General features: G+C 56.9%; 1 protein-coding gene across 2 annotated transcripts; it reads right to left on the reverse strand.

Annotated features, from left to right (window-relative positions):
- Nucleotides 1-5: 5 nt before the first annotated feature.
- On the reverse strand, nt 6-12,486 carry ENDOU (endonuclease, poly(U) specific). 2 transcript variants are annotated; one of them, XM_080368915.1, is made up of 8 exons: nt 8,731-12,486; nt 8,512-8,547; nt 7,649-7,820; nt 7,319-7,518; nt 6,935-7,048; nt 6,748-6,854; nt 6,201-6,343; nt 6-5,828 (listed from the first exon to the last, which is right to left on the reverse strand). In XM_080368915.1, exons 1-8 carry the CDS (start codon nt 8,942-8,944, stop codon nt 5,714-5,716), a joined length of 1,101 nt encoding a protein of 366 aa, XP_080225041.1. In that variant the 5' UTR covers nt 8,945-12,486; the 3' UTR covers nt 6-5,713. The 2 variants fall into 2 exon arrangements, with proteins under 2 accessions (XP_080225041.1, XP_080225040.1); XM_080368914.1 differs by having other exon boundaries at nt 8,512-12,486.
- Between the last annotated feature and the right edge of the window lie 1,210 nt (nt 12,487-13,696).

The raw sequence follows: 13,696 nt of genomic DNA on the forward strand, positions 1-13,696 counted from the left end.
GCTAGAAAGCCTCTCTGCTGTAGGGTGTTGGACCCCCCGGGTGACATGCTGTGGTCCTGGTTTTCCCCTGTGGTATTTATTTGATCGTAGGAAGCGCATCCCTGGAATGGGAGGGATGTGGGAGGGATGCAGAAAGGATGGGGGGGACCAGCTCCAGAGACTGGGGTATCAATGACCTAATCCTGCATCTGGGGTGGCTTGTGGCAGCACAAGAGGAGAGGGGGCTTTGCTACCCTAAGCGTGGGGTGGGACACTGGCACGCGCTGATCCCCCCCCCACTGCGCCCGCCACCGCCACTTGTGTGTCCATATGGGCTAACGGCCGCTGCCACTGCGGCTCCCTGCCTCACTCGCTCATTAACCTCTGCTCTGGGGCTGAACCCCCAGCCCAGCTGCCAGCAATGCTCCACGCCCCCTCCTTGACTGCTTGGGGGGCTGGGGCGGGTGGGGCTCTGCTCTCCCCCATCCCTTCCGTCCTCAGGATGAATCACTGAATCACTGTCAAAGGAGGATTTACCGTACCTAAATCCTGGCTGGCCTCCTACCCCGATCATGGCAAGACTCGGCCACTCTCTGCAGCATCCCTGGTGGGCTGGGGAAGAAGGAGGATGCTGCTGTGGGGCCTCTTCCAGCTGGTTGCTCATGGACCCCCACCATGCACACAAAGGCTGGGTTACTTGGGGTTGTTTTCTCAGTCAACTTGTTCTTAGAGCTGGGACAGAGGGTTTCTGAGCCACTTTGGAGTTTCCCATACACAGGACGGCACCGCCCTCACTGCAGAGCTGAGCATTGCAGCTGTGTGCTGAGCCGTGCTGAGGATGGAGCAGAATGCGGGGGGCATTTCTGCCCCCCTTAAAGTGCTGAGCCCTGGAAAAGGGAGGTAGCAGCATCCACACCAAGCTTTTTTGCAGGAGCACCCCAGCAGGGCTTCTCCAGTGGCCAGCAGCGAGGAAGGATGCTGTGGGAGCAAGCTGAGGGCCAGAGCTGTACATCCAGATGGAGATCCTGTCCTGCCAGCTCAGACATCTGATCACAGCGGATAAAAAAGTGCCTGCAGCATAAATGGTTTAGTGTATTCCCCTCTGCATCCTCATCCTCTTAGCAAAAGGTATAGCTGGGCACTCCGGCAGGCTCTCCTACCAGATGTGGCCAGAGTCCCATCGGGGTAGTTAGTGCCATATCATTTACGGGAGGGGATTAAAGAGCCTCCACTTAGAGTCATGGTCCCCAAGGCCTCTCGGATTAGGATATAATGCAGCAGGCTTTGCCTTACAGGGACTCAGATGGAACTGTAACCCTCTTCATCCTCACTTTGCAAAAGCTCTAATGGCCAGGAGCTAGTGGTGGTACTCATGGCTGTGGCTGTCCAGAGCCCTCAGTTGTAATGCCAGGACAAATGCTGGAGGGATCTCTTCCAAAAGCTCAGCTATTCCCAGGGTGAGACAAAATGGCAATAACAAGGTGAGATAGATGTTGTCTGTGGCAACATCCACGGTGGATGAGCTGGGACAAGGACCTGTGGATGATGAAGCATTCCTCTGCCTGGCACCACAAATTTTCCACATCCTTCCTTCAAATCATGGGGGACCTCCCTTCCCTGCCCCCAGAGCTATTCACCTTGCCCAGGGGTAGGGGAACAATTTGGGCATGCACATGCAGGTGACTTGGGAGATGCTCAGGGTGTCCTGCCTGGCCGCCAGCAGCCTCTCTGGAGAACGAGCCCTGTGGATGTCTCCCAGCACCCTGGGCATCTCAAAGGGAAGCCCTCCTTGCCCCACTGTCTGCACACCAGCTCATCCAGGTGTGGTTCACCTTGGCCTTGCATAAACCTTGATGTTGGGAGCCCAGGCCAGGCTCCAGGGATGGAGAGAGTACCACTGCCCCTGCACTGGCAGGGGAGGGATGCTGTGATGGCCAGCCCCTCATTCCTCCTCCTCCCTGGTTCCCTGTGCTCAGCATAGCACAGGAAAAAGGGGGAAACATAGGAAAAACACCCTGTGTCTTCTGGTGACTCAAGATCATGCCCACAGAGCTGTGCCCGGGATCTGGCTGTCCTAATACTGGTGTAAGTCAGGAACATCTCCACTGCGGGGCCAAAGCAATTCTGCCTGCAGGATTTTGGTGCCAGCCCCCACAGATCAGGTGAAGAAGCCCAAGCTCTGGCCCTGGTTTTGAGGTGGTTGCTGCACCCATCCCTCCCATGTGCAAAGAGGGGGCTCATCTGGCCAGACAGTTCTTGGGGGGAGCCGAGGGGATACCCCAATATTCCTTCCACACTGGGAGCAGGGGACGAACAGTCACCCAAGCCTCCCCACGAGCTCAGCTGTGGCGAAGGCACCCAGGCAGCCTGTGAGCCCCATGGAGGGAGGGCCAGCATCCCCCTCCAAAACTCCCCGACACGGCTGCGCTCAGGTGGGGGATGTGACGGTGCAGTGTCCCCCCCTGAGAGTAAGCACAGTCCCCATCAGGCACAGAGCTGGGGGGGGGGGGCCTGGAGTCCCCGAGCTGGCAACAGATGGCTGGAGGCAGCTTGCTGACACCTGCCCCTCCTCTCCACCCCTCTCCTGCCTTTTCCTTTCTTCTCTGTTTGCTTTGTTTGATTTTCCAACACTTTGGGTGAAGCTGGAGGGTGATGCCATGCTGCTTCCCTTGGCTGAAGGAAGCCCGTCCTGGGAGCTGGACTGCAGGGCAGAAAGATGCGGGGGGTTAACAGTTGGACTTGATGATCTTAAAAGTCTTCTCCAACCTAAAAGATTCTATGATGTACTGGCCCCAGGGAGGGCCAGGAGGTCCTTCAGATGGAGGGTGATGCTGCAGAGAATGCTGTGGTGTCTCTGCCAGCAGTAGGTGGAGAGTCTGGGGTATGGCGAGCCTTACTGACGGCTAGCTTTCCTCTGCTCTGCCTGGCCTGGCTGGCTGGGTTTGACCTGAACCCTCCTAGTCTTGGCAGGCTGCTGCCTCACATCCTGCAGCCTGAACGGATGGGCAGGGGGCCCATCAGATACACAGAAAATTGCCCACCTTGGCCCTCCTTGCTCCCCAACAGCCTGTGGCAACCAGAGGAGTTCCTTCTGGATGTGGACAAAGGGCAGAACAGCTCCCCAGCATCCCCCGAGCACCTCCAAGCACTGGCCAGTCCCCCAGTGCTACACCCACCACCACAGCAGCAACCTCGGCCCGGGGGGACAACCTTTCTCTGTGAGGTTTTTGTCTTTGTTCACCCCAGAAATGGGCGCTGGAAAAGCAGCTTCCCAGCCCTGGGCACAGGGCTGGCAGTGACCACGGGGCAGAGGGGACTGGCGCTGGTTGTGATGCCTGGCAGCACCGGAGTCCTTCTAGATGGAAAGGTTTGGCATCAAGGAGGCTGGCAGCAATGCAGGCACGTGGGCAGGAATGGCAGTGCGCTGAGGGATGCAGAACCAGGAGGAACTGGGTCCTGTGACAGTGCAGTCCTGCAGCAAGCAGCAACCACCCGCTGCCTCTTGATCGCTCTGGTGCAAACCTTTAGGACAGGCTCTAGGAAGGGTGCAGGTGCCTGGAGCATCCTTGTTCCACAGTCAGGCTGTGCCCTGCCCTGTGCAATCTGCCCTTGGCAAACCACCTCACCATGACAGCATCTACCAGCTTGCACAAGCCACCTTGCTGGGGGCCCCAAGCTGCCCCACAGCACTTGAATCTGCAGCATAACACCTCCATGGCTCCTGCAACCCGCCCCTGCTCTGCCCTGCTCCCAGGCACAGGAGAGGAGCAATGCCCGTGCTGCTGGGAAGGGAGCCGACGGCAGGGAGCTGACCTGCACCCTCCAAACTGTCTCTTCCCCGGTTTCCCAGTGCATTTCTATAAATCAAGCTCTGGCATGCTCCCCTCCCCTGCGGCAGGGTTTGGGGGTCACCTGTGACCCCTGGCAGATGGTGCGGGGACTCCCACCCCTTCCCCAGGAACTGTTGCAGCCAGCCATCTGTCAAGCAGCTCAAATCTCCTCGGTCCTGCCTGGGCTCTGCCACGCAGCATCTCCACCCTGGGAGGCAGGCTGCTGCCTGCCCTGCCACACAGGGGGTGCAGGCAGGAGCAGAGGGGAGTGGACATCAGAGCTGGTGGCCGTCCTGCCCACTGCCCACCCATATCCAGGGGGTGGGTGGGGTAAGCAGGAGAGGGGGTTGAGCACGGAGGGGGGGGGGGGGGGCGGATTATGGGACCCCAGTGCCTGGGGGGAAGCTCTGGGGTGGAGCTGGCATTGTCAGGCATGGGACTGGCAGGGGTCTTCTCCCAAGTGTGGGGCATCATTTCCCTGGACCAGCTGGGGAACAGTGAATGGAGTTACAGTGGGTGCCATCCTGGGGGTCTGGATTTGTCCCCCAGAGCATGGTGCTGAGAAAAACACCTGGAGCCCTGAGCAGCCTCAGCACTGGGTGTGGGGTTGGGGGGTGTCTCTGGGGACCCACATCCCCCGGAGAGAGCACAGCTGGGCGAGGATGGAGGATCTACCTACTGCAGACCCTATTTTCCTTGTGGATTGTCCCCAGGGAAAGGCTGCTTCTGGGACTGGGACCCAGGGGCCCAGCAGCTCAGCCATCCCCTCAGTCCCCAAGTGGGGCAATGCCTTGGGGCAGGACCCACAAGCAGCTCCTGGGGCTGAGATTCAGCAGGGAGTGAGGCTGAGTCTGCTGCATCCCAAGGAGCTGGGTGTAGGGATGGATAAAAGAAGGTAGGGGACAAGTTTTGGGTGCCACACTGGAGGGGTAAGTGGCACAGATGGTGGCACCGACCTCGCCTGGCAGAAGCTTGCTTTTCCCAGTATCCTCACCCCTCCAGTATCCCACACCCTCAGACCTACGGCAATGAGGGGCTGCTCCCTGGAAGCAGGGGATATAAATGACCATCCTATCTGGCAAGATGCCTCAGTCCTGGGGTCTCCCAGCCATCCCCTGTCCCCTGGAACCCCCAAAAGAGCCAGGTCCCCAGTGAGGTGCCCTCCCATCGGGCCAGGCTGCTGCAAGCTGCAAGCACTTCAGGGAATAGGGGGTGGGTGGGGGGTGCATTGCAACCCTGCAGCCCCCCACCTGCTCCCCCTCCTACACAGGGCTCCTGGAGGGGTTATGGGGATCGTCACCCCAGGCTCAGGCTTTGCTCCATGTCCCCCACTGCATCAGTTTTACTGGGGAGCTCTGGGGCTGGAGGCTGCAGCAAGAGGGGAAGGACGTGTAGCTCATCCTGCTACACCCCACGGGCTGGATGCGGCCCTGGCAGCACCCAGGGATCTCAGCAGCCACCCTGGGCCGGCACCTGCCCTGTGCCTGGCACAGAAGTGGTGGGGCAGAGGAGCTGCTGATGGGTGAGCCAGCTGCACGGCAAGGAGCAGCTCCTGCACTGCAGAGTTAAACACGTCTCCATCCAGGGTCTGTATTTATTTTGCTTGGGGGTGCTACTTTCCACTGCAAGTCTCTCCCTTCCTCCTGCTCTTCTGCTGAGACTGAGGAACAACACTCGATGGGACCGGGGGGCGCTGAGGCTGCTGCCTCCATTCCCTTGCTGTGTCCATGCGGGGCATGACCAGTGCTGTCCTTCCCAGCTCCTGCTGGTACCCTGCACTGGTCCTGCAGCACGGCTGGCTGTCTCCCACAGCAGGACCAGTCCTGACCAGTGCCACAGGCCCCTGATGTGGGGCAGCCCAGGGCCCCAGAGAGGGGCTGCTGGCACCCCGACTCCTCCCAGCCTTAGGGTGAGATCACATAGGCAGTGGCGATGTACTTCTTGCCGCTGCTGTAGGTGGACTTGGTCCAGGCATAGGTCTGGATGCTGATGCTGTAGCCACCCAGGCTCAGGTGACATCTGTGGGAACACAGCCTGTGTCATAGCCCTGCTCCGTCCCAGAGCCCCATAATCACATCTCTGGAGTGCTCTTGGTATCCCCACATCAGCGCTGCTTCATCCCTGAGCCCCGCAGTCGCATCTCCAGGATGCTCTCAATGTCTACACGCCAGCATGGCTCCATCCCCGAGCCCCCTGCCCCCAGTTGCATCCCCAGAACGCTCTCTGTGTCCCCACACCAGCGCTGCTCCATCCCCAGCCCTCCGCACCCACCATTCCCAGGAGCTGTACTGGGCTCAGGGGCCAGCCCAGCTACCAGTCAGGCTCAGGAGGGCACTGCTGACACCACAGCCAGGGGACAGCCAGGCAGATGCAGACAGATACGGTACTTACGCCTTCCCAGGACGTGCAACGAAGCACAATGTGTACAGCCCAAACTCAAACTCGGGGCTGCAGCCGATGAAGGCAGAGCCCACCTCCTTGTAGAAGCCGTCCCAGCTGAACTGCAGCCCCAGAACATCAGGGTAGGTGTCCCACTAGAAAAGGGGGTTTGGGGCTCAGACCCCTGGCTCCACTTGGCTCCAGGTGCAGCAGTGCAGGGCATTCAAGCAAAGCCCATCTGCATATGAAGCCAGGCATCCTCATGCCCTCCCCAGGGACAGAACCAGAGCAGCTTTCAGTTGGTCTGAGGCGCTGCCAGACAGAGGTCCCCAATCTCAAATCTCTCACTTGTGGTTTGAGAGCCCCTTTTACCCACTGCGTTGTCTTTTCTGGACCTTCCCACCTGCCTTCATCCCAGGGTCCACACAAGGAGGCAGAGGGGACATGGAACAGCGAGTATCTCTGATGCTTCTGACTCGCCCCATTTGGGTTGTAGCTGATTTGGGATGCTGCTGGCTGGTGCAGCACCTCTGGCTGTGGACCCTGTGGGATCACTTACTGGCCCGTTGAAATTGTGGCTGAAGTAGTTGATGATGCCCTGCTTTTCAAGGAGGTAGAAGCGAATCCAGTTGTGAAATCCAGACACCTTCCCTTTTTTCACTTCCCCTACACACAAGCAAGACCCTGGGGTGAGCCCTCAAGCCCAGCACTGCCCGGCACCCCTGTCCCACAAGTGCGGGCTCTACCTGAGAAGACATGCTCGAAACCACTGGAGTCCCGCTCACCATCCCCTCTGGAGTAGAGGCCGAACCACATCTCCTTCAAATCAGCAACGAACTCCTGCTTGGAGCCATAGCGGTCTACAGGCAAGGTGGTGTGGAGAGATTGGGATGGGAGCACTGGGAAAGGCAGAGCCAGGGCTTCTCTCCCCTCGCCTCCCCCCATCCTGAATCCCTGATCTGCTTTGCCCTGCTCAATTGCCCCATGTCCTGGCAGCTCTGGAGAGCTCACTCCCCGTGCTCCTCCAGTCTGCATCCTCCCAGGTCATCTCCCACCTATCTTTCCTTTTGGGTTCCCAACATCCAGGGACCCCACTCTCCCTGGTCAGCCCTCCTGTGCTCCACACTTACTTTTTTCATGGAGGAAGGTGAAGAGTTTCTTCATGAGCTCAGTTTTCATCACCTCCTTGAGGAAGCTGTCCTGCTCCCTCAGCTCCTCCGCTGTCACGTCCTCCTCCCTGCCAGTGGCCCTCTGGTAGTTGTCCAGCAGTTTAATGAAGCTTGCATAGGTGGGTTTGGAGAAGAGCTTCTCATTGACATATTTGTAGAGCCTAGGAGAGAAATGATCCTGCACTCAGTAGGGAAGCAGAGGTCCCCTCCAAAAGCAGCCTGGCTAGCTGCTCTCTGCTGTGGTGACCCCTGGCTGCTGGCCACCCTCCAAGGATGCTGCTGCACACTCACGGCTGCGGGGAGCGGTCCTCCTGGTCACCCGTCTCATCAGGGGATGCCTGGTACTGGGGCTTAATGGTGATGTCGGTTGGCTGGGCTTTGTTGTGATCTGCCTGGTAAAGCTGCTCCGAGATGTGCAGAAGGTCCTCATCGGTGATGGTATCTTGCCTGCTGGAGAAACCCTCTGCAAGGAGAGGCAGGAGGTTGGCAAGAGTAGGCAGCAGCTCCCGGGGCTGCAGGTCAGCTGCCTACAGAGAAGTGAGGATGATGCAGCACCTGATGCTGCGTTGATGCACGGGTGTTGCAATCCCAGGACACTGTGGGAGCCAGGTGCTTGACATGGAGGGTTTAAGGGGAGCAGAGGTGATGGGGGGCCCCAGCTCTCACCAACCCCATGCCTTGGGGACAAGAGCTGACCACAGGGTTGCAGGCACAGGAGCTTTTCATTAAGCACTGTGTGAGCTGGGAAGCATCAGTCCCTGTCTCCCAGGCATGGCACTGCTCCTTGCAACATGTCTGCTGGGATCAGCCCCCTCTTGATCTCCCACATCTTAGGGGCATGGTGACCAGGGGATGCAAACACCAGCTCGCCCCTGCCTCTAGCTGTTCGGTGCCTGCCTGCTTCACCCGGCTCTGGTGAAGGGAGATGATGCTGGGGCTCTCACCGCACTGTCTGCTCAGCAACGACAGGCAGCAGCTTAGAGTGGCCAGTGATGGGGTGGTACAGGCACAGACATGGCCAGAAACCAGTGCAACACCCCAGTGCCATTGATCCCCACAAGCCATGGGAATCAGAGGAGTGAGCTGCCCTGAGGCATGCAGGGTGAAACCGGGGTGGTGGTTTATTGCCCTTGCTCAGATGTGGAGCTACTCACCGCGAGTGTGAGCAGATTCCTTGGCCCATTCTCCACCTGCACAGAGCAGAAAGGAAAAGAAGGTCAGGGTGATGGAGAGGTGGGCTGGGGGCTGCCCAGGACCACCCACACAAATGCACATCAACACAGGTGGACACATGCTTGTAACCAACCCCTTTGTATCCCACAGCTGTTCTCTAGCAGCTTCAGGATCACCACCCATCACCCAGGGATGCTCACTGGGTTGGCAGTGTCTGTAGTAATCCTCGCAGCAGTTGTGGTACATCTCACACTCGGCGTTGCAGTGGCACTTGTCATTCTCATTGTAAGGCTCCTCACAGCGTTCCTTGCAGGAGTCAGGGTCTGTGTACAGGTCTTTGGAAGAGAGAAACAACAGCGTGGTCCTCAGGATGCACCACCACCCTGTGCCAGCCAGCCCACAACCTGGGAGCATCCCTCCTTCTGCCCATGTTCCCCTCCTGGGAGAGCCTGAAGGACCAAAAGCACCCACCCTGGAACTACCTGGGATCCTTTGTTAGCATTTAGGGGTGGCATCTTGACCAGCTGAATCCTTGGGATGCACATCTCCACGAGTCACTCCTCTTTGGCCATGGATGTCCACCACGTCAGGTCCACTTCACACCAGGAAATTGCTCCCCACCCTTAATTGCTCCTTCTGATTCACACTTTTAATATCAGGATTAACAGGAGTGGCCCAGGTCCTGCTGTCCCAGGTCTGGAGGAGGAGTGCCACATTCCAGACACCCTTATTTACAACTCAACTGTCGCTCTTTCTGCAATGTTGGGAAAACTGGGAACTCCTTCCTGAGCTATTTATATGATAAATGTGTCATTGAGCATCTGCTTTATTACACATGGTGGCAAAGCTAAAAATAACACAGCAACTCAAGCTATGCTTTGAATAGGGCAAGTGTCATGTCTCGGACACTTTGCCACCAAGCAAATAGGGGCTGCAGGAGACAAAGATGTTTGGTTTGTACTAGGAGACGGCCCAGAGACCATGTGCTTAAGCAAGGTGCGTTATCCTCTGTGCAGCTCATCAGCGCCTGACAGGGGGAATGGGACAGCAGGCAGCTCGGGCACGGCTTTCTCCACATCCCTTTGCTCCAGCCAGGAAGGTGACAATCTCCAAGGATGTGCTGAGAAGCCACATCCCAACCAAGCTGCCAGCCTGTAAAGGGATACCTGGAGGGAAGGGCGTTGCTTTCCCTTGCAAACCTGCAATCACACAACATCTTGAACACCTCTGGGTTGCCTGCCTTGAACTCCAGCAGGTGAAACACGCCCTCGGGACAAATCCTGATACAGTAGCGATGACAGTGACCTCCAAGTGTCACGCTTTGCTGGCTTCTCTCTGATCCCACATGGCTTGCTTTGCCATCTGGCATTTCACCCAAATTATTTGTGCTTTTCAGAATCATGTGATCGAGCTCTCACTCATGCTAATGAGAGAGATAGAACCTCTTCATCCCACCAGCCAACCCAAACCCGGGCTGGCTGACTGTGCTGCAAGGACACACTGCTGACTCCCGTTTTGCTTCTTGCCACCAGGCCTTTTTCTGCAAATCTACTTTATAGCAAGAGGTCTGTTAGCAGGAAGGGGTTGCTTGAGATGCTCCTGGAGGCTGTCTGCCCTTGATGCTACTTTAGTCCCAACTGATGCAGGGAGAACTGGGAAGGGCAGCAGAGCGAAGGGGCATCCCATCATTTGGGTGGTGAGCGATGCTCATGGTGTCCAGACACCCTGCTCTCAGTCAGTCCACTCAGCAGAGCAGCCAAGTCCAGAGCTCTGATGGACTTGGCAGCTGAGATGCCCGTTTCTCAGACAGCATCCCTCTCGCTTCCAAAGCGGCAGTTGGGATAAGCCAGCCTGAATCTAGGCTCATTTTCCAGCAGCAGTTTCAGAGGGATTGTGCAAGGCAGGAATTGCCCACACATACGTCACCACTGAGACGTTCCTGGGGCATGTGCTGCCAGAGCATGTCGCAGCAAAGCACCAACACTGGGGTGTGCAGTGACTCAGTGGAGCTGGGAGCCATGCAGAGTCCCTGGAGGAGTGAGCTCAGCACTGCCCCATCTCCCGTGGGGCTCAGCTGCTTGTGCTGAGGCTTCTCCCCACATGGGGAGCATGAGCAGGGCAGGGGGAATGGTGCAGGAAGGGTCTTCACTCCTCCTCACACTGGTGTGAGCCAAAATAGCTGCAGAGCAGCTGGCCATCCGTGATGGTCACATTCAGAGGAGCTGCTGGAGCTTTGGGGGAGAGAAGTGTTGCAGGGAGAGCTGGGAAGGCTGCAGGCAAGGGATGGTGGCCAGAGCAGAAGGACACAGCCAGCAGTGCTGAGCACGGCACATCCACACTCAACTACTCAGTTGGTATTTGGCTGGTCCAGCCAGTAAGTATTTTCTGCCTGCACAAACCCAGAAAAATATTTCTTTCTCATTTTTAGCCCTTCACCCAGACCCATCCCACCCCTCAGCACAGCTTTTTGGACACAAACAAAACCACTTTCGTTTCTGCAAAAAAAGTTTTGTCCACAAAAGTGAGGGCTACTTCCCCAGCAGCTCCATTCCCCAAGGTGTGGGGCAATGTCTGAGACGTGACGGAGCTCTCCCAGTGGCTCTCAGCTCGATTTAGCACGTGAACACGAGTTGCAGCTCACATCAGAGCAGCGTCTGCGTGTCCCTGGCCTGATCCAAGACCTTGCTGCGCTGTGCAAACAGGCTGAAGATCAACCCTGCCTCTAAAAGGGCCCATTTGAAGGACAAATTAACTGACAACGAAAGAGCCACCAATAGTTTGAGCTCCCCAAATGTTTAGTTACATGCTCCTGGCCCCCAAAACCACATCTAACCCTGGGTGGAAGCTGTCTGTGAGATAATCGGGCAAAATCTCCCACCACGGTCCTGCCTAGCCGAGGATAAGGGAAGTTATTACACAGTGGGGGTGCTACAGCTCAGACAGGTCCATCACGGTACTCTGGTAGCTCTGGTCCAACGTGTGTGCCAGTGACAGACCACAGCACAAGCCAGTGAAGCTGCCCAGCTTCCCAGCCTCAGTAAGCCCAGTTATTCCTTCTAGCAAGAACAGCTTAGCACTTGCATTAAACAAGACGAGACCACGGCAAATCCTCCTGCTTTCAGGGCAACCCAGCAGCTGGTTTGCAGCAGAATTGGCTTGTCTTCTGCACTGGCCTTGCCAAACTCCTCACCATTCATCCCAGGGGGGGTCACCTGCTTCTGAAACATCAGATGCAGCCCACTGGCAGCATCAGAAGTGATGAAACTCCCTTATTGCAAACACTGTTCACATTTTGTGCAAGAGGGTCGCAATCAAGGCACCTAGTCGCATGCAGGCTCCTGGTCAACCAGGAGCCAAAACCTGATGCTCACAAGTCACTCCTTGCTGCAGCACCTGCTTTAGAGACAGAGCTATTCTTTATCATCTCTCCAAGCCTGTTTCCTCCGGTAACAACTGCAGAGCCAGGAAGGACAAAACACCTGAGTTCATGTTGCATTTTCCATAGCATCTGACTGACTCCTCTGCTTACCTCCAGTGGCCACGGGGGCACTGCGCATAAGGTGTTAGAAAAATATTTCCCTTTGTCCTCCCACAGTGGGGCAGGATGGAGGAGCCAGAGGAAGGTGGGTTTGCACAACAGAAGCACAGCAAGATGCACCAGGAAGCAACTAGCGGACAAGGCTAAAGACCAGGGGAGGTCTCAACCCATCAAAGAGAAGGATAAACCACCCTCATCACCAGCAGAGTCCCCCAGAGCTCGAGGAAGCCCTCCAGCATGAAAACATCCCTCACCCTTTCCCTTGTGAACCTCTGCTGGATCCAACCTTGCAAGGAACCAGCTGCCCCATTACAGCCAGTGCTCCTGGCTTACAGCAGTACCCTCAGCACCATCCGCTTTCAACCCATCGCTGGCCCCTTCCCACCAGATGCACTGGCCGGTTTAGCCCCTCTGCCAAAGCAAGGCTCCATTACTCACTGCCGGACACAGAGCCCAGGGCTATTCCCGTCCCAACAAGGAGGATCCAGGTCTTCATTGTACCACAGACAGCAGGCTGGGTGTTTTGGAGAGTCCTGGAGAGCAGGTTGGGAATGATGGTGCTTCCTGGTGCTCCCTGTTATATGTGGGGCCCCTGGGGGCACGGAGGGGAGGGAGGAGCGTGGTGCTGCTGAGGACTTCACAGCCAGGCTGCACGCAAACTTTGCCAAAACTCATTAGGTGCATGGCTTAATTATAGGCTGCCTGGAGTGGGAGGAGAGCTGGTAAATCCAGTATTCCAGTATTGCTCCACTCCTCACATGCATGACCCCGGGGGGTGATTGAGGAGCATGAGGAAAGCTTCTCAGTGGGGTCTTCACCCACCCAGAGCCCAGCAGGTCCATTAGAGATACAAGCTGGTGGGCAGTACCACAGCTTGGTCCCTTGATGTACCACATGCTTCTGTGCAACTGGTGCTAACTGGGGGCAACTTTCTGCTCCCCAATTAATTGAAGGTAGCGACATCCCCTTCCCCAGCTTCTGTACCCCCCTTATGGCACAGACTAGTCTCAGTTGAAGCCTCCAGATCCTCCAGCAACACAAAGAAACCCTGAAATATCAGAGATAAAATCAGCCACAAGCCAAACTTCAGCATCGAGGCTGCTTAGGAAGCAGGTTTTGTGGGCTATCCCCGTATGGTCTCACTCCTGGGGCAAGCCCAGAAGTAGTCCATCCCCATCCTGCATGGTGTAGAGGAATTATTGAGGAATGAAGCTGGGTTAATTAACATTGATAATATACAGCTGTGGGCTGGCTGCAGGGGCGTGGGTTGGCTGATGTGGATAAGGTGCAGCTGTGGCTGGTTCCTGCTAAGCGGTTAAATAGCTCTGAGGGGTATGGAAGAGGGGCACTGGATGAGGAGAGACCTGGAAGAAACAGAGGGGGAAGAGAGTGTGTTGCCTGCCTGCCTGCCTGCCTGCCTGCCTGCCCGCCTGCCCTGGATGAAGAGAGAATCTGGATGCAGCAGAGGCAAGAAGTAGAGTGGACTGAAGAGGCTGAAGAAACAGCACAGACAGTAGAGGAACTTTTGAAACCTTGGGGGGTGGGGTGGGGAATTGGTGGCCGCACCAGGGCAAGGCATGGGAACTACGTATTGAAGTTAACCTGGGGTGGGATGGTAAAAGACTTGT

Source organism: Falco punctatus (genome assembly GCF_963210335.1).
Source record: "Falco punctatus genome assembly, chromosome: 18".
Lineage (NCBI taxonomy): Eukaryota > Metazoa > Chordata > Aves > Falconiformes > Falconidae > Falco > Falco punctatus.

Bases quoted from the DNA above. Each gene is read 5' to 3' on its own strand.
- ENDOU (XM_080368914.1), bottom strand. From the start codon at position 8,944: ATGCTCCCAGGTTGTGGGCTGGCTGGCACAGGGTGGTGGTGCATCCTG. The intron at 7,821-8,511 runs GTGAGTAGCTCC...CTCTCCTTGCAG, and splicing joins GGAATCTGCTCACACTCGCG to AGGGTTTCTCCAGCAGGCAA. The intron at 6,855-6,934 runs GTAGAGCCCGCA...GCTTGTGTGTAG, and splicing joins TTTCGAGCATGTCTTCTCAG to GGGAAGTGAAAAAAGGGAAG.